General features: G+C 36.0%; 1 protein-coding gene across 1 annotated transcript; it reads left to right on the forward strand.

Annotated features, from left to right (window-relative positions):
* The first annotated feature begins 399 nt into the window (after nucleotides 1-399).
* On the forward strand, nucleotides 400-1,900 carry LOC119520494 (olfactory receptor 18-like). The gene has a single exon (XM_037818396.1). It carries the CDS (start codon nucleotides 633-635, stop codon nucleotides 1,461-1,463), a length of 831 nt encoding a protein of 276 aa, XP_037674324.1. The 5' UTR covers nucleotides 400-632; the 3' UTR covers nucleotides 1,464-1,900.
* The last annotated feature ends 708 nt before the right edge of the window (nucleotides 1,901-2,608 follow it).

A 2,608-nucleotide genomic window follows, 5' to 3' on the forward strand; every position in this document is an offset into this window, starting at 1 on the left:
TGAAACAAAACAAAACAAAAATGCAGAGATCTAAATCTTAAGAGTCAAAATTAAAAAAAATAATTTGGACTGTTTACTACATAGTTCATATTCATATTCATATTTATTCATAAATTACCAATATCAGAAGGATTTATTTCAATGTATTTCAATAAAATAAAGAATATTTAACTGTGTGCATTTATTTAAAAAAAAGAAGATCCCTTATCCCTAGTGTTTCTTCAATGGAGGAAACAAATGATTAACTATGTTCATGGATTTTTTAACAGTTCTATATTTTGCTCCCAGTGTCCCTATAGTGGATGTCAAGAGAAACATGTGAAAAGCAAACAAACAAATGAAGGGTGGTTCTACAAAGAAAGAGTTTGTAACAAATGAGAAGTATTGTTAATGTACCAGGGTCTAGATGTTCATCAAGGGTGAATAATTTATAATTGAATCATTTGAATCTGAAATAAAGACAGAGTTAAGAGTATCTTTATACAGTTTCCTTAAAACAATCTTCTTTTCTTTTCCAAATTTGACTCTGCTTTGTGGAATCACAGAATCAAACTAGTGTCTCAGAATTCCTTCTCTTAGGGCTCTCAGCTGACCCAGAACTACAGCCTCTCCTATTTGGGCTGTTTTTGTCCATGTACCTGGTCACCATTCTGGGGAACCTATTCATCATGCTGACCATCAGCTCTGACTCCCACCTCCACACCCCCATGTACTTCTTCCTCTTCAACCTCTCCTTGGCTGACATTGGTTTCACCTCTACCACAGTCCCAAAGATGCTTATGGATATCCACACTCACAGAGGAGTCATCTCCTATACAGGCTGCCTGATTCAGTTGTCCTTTTATAGTCTTTTTGGATATTTGGACAGTCTGATTCTGACTGTGATGGCCTATGACAGGTTTGTGGCAATCTGTCACCCCCTCCACTATCCAGTTATCATGAACCCCCAGCTCTGTGGCCTGCTGGTTCTACTTTCTCTTATCATCAGCCTTTTGGACTCCCAGCTGCACTGCGTAATGGTGTTAAAACTAATGTTCTCTTCAGATGTGGAGATTCCTCATTTCTTCTGTGACCCTTCTAAACTGCTCAAACTTGCCTGTTCTGACACTTCCTTCGGTAAAGTATTATTCTATTTTATTGTTGTCATCTTTGGTGGAGTTCCAGTTTCCCTGATCACTTTCTCTTATATTCAAATTGTTTCCTCCATTCTGAGAGTCCCAACTTCAGGTGTGAAGTATAAAGCTTTTACTACCTGTGGCTCTCACCTGTCAGCAGTTTGCTTATTTTATGGAACTGGCATTGGGCTGTGCCTGAGTTCAGTTTACTCCCATTCACCCAGGAAGAGTGCAGCGGCCTCAGTGGTGTATATGCTGGTCACCCCTATGCTGAACCCCTTCATCTACAGCCTGAGGAACAGGGACATCAAGATAGCCCTGGAGAGGGTCCTCAAGAGAACATCATAATATCCATATTGTTCCTTCTTTTTAGGTTTGTGAATAAGAAAGCACAGAAAACCAAATATCTGGGAATTAAGTTATGCCTATTTGGTCACAGAATTTTTCATAGCTCTTATGTTTTTATTCTTTCTTCATGTCTCATATCTGTTCATGGCTCCTTTGGCATGTGTTTTTGTGGCTACTGTTGGACTCTGGTGATTAGGATATGTTATTTATCTGTCAAGATTTTATTTCCTCATTTATAGTCATATTTAGTTTAACTTATATCACTTTAGGATTTACAAATAATGTATGTACATGGTAAATTCCCTACAAATATAGATATCTTCATTGTGATCACCTACTCTAAGGATATTCCATTGAAGAAATTATTTGAACTTATACTACATTTTATCCTGTATATCTGACAAACTGTTATAAATTAATGGTTTTACAATTTGAACAAGAACAGTACAAAGCAGGGCCTGAGTGCCATTTTTTCTCTACTCAAAATCTATCATAGTGAGGAAAGAGAGCTATCCCATATCTTCTCTCAATATTATGAATTAATTATGCATTATCTCACAAGAAAATATGAAGAAAACTTGCTATCCTTACATCTAGCATATTCCTTCCTAATTTCCACTATATATTCTAAACAAAACCTAAGAATTGTTGTGGGTAGAAATATTTGGTTTGTTTTCTTTTATTAATAGTGATCTCTTAGTCATCATCTAATAATATTTGGAAGAATAATTCATATAGTATAATGAATTGCTCTTTCCTCAAGATTATGCATCATATGCGTGTAAATTGTGAAATCAAACAAAAAAAATCCACAACTTTCTTTAATGTACATATTGGGTCAAATTATCTACCCCAGTTTGGACATGTTTCTGGTTTGGTCTGCATTCTGTTGGGCCTATCATAAATAAAATCCCTTCAATATGAAACTTCAGTTAAGGAATGGCCCTACTGAAACCAGTTGGGCTTCAATCCAGTTTATTAGTGTCCTTTAAAAGCAGAATGAAAGTAAGATGGAGGTAATAGCCTGGGGAGCAAACTGAAGTCAGAACTCAGTGGAAAAAAAGAATAAGGAAGGAGAATCCATTGTTATGTGCAATGTCTTTTGATGGAAAAGCTAAGAAGATAAAATTTCCCATCCCACAAGA

Source organism: Choloepus didactylus, chromosome 25, assembly GCF_015220235.1.
Source record: "Choloepus didactylus isolate mChoDid1 chromosome 25, mChoDid1.pri, whole genome shotgun sequence".
Classification (NCBI taxonomy): Eukaryota; Metazoa; Chordata; class Mammalia; order Pilosa; family Megalonychidae; genus Choloepus; species Choloepus didactylus.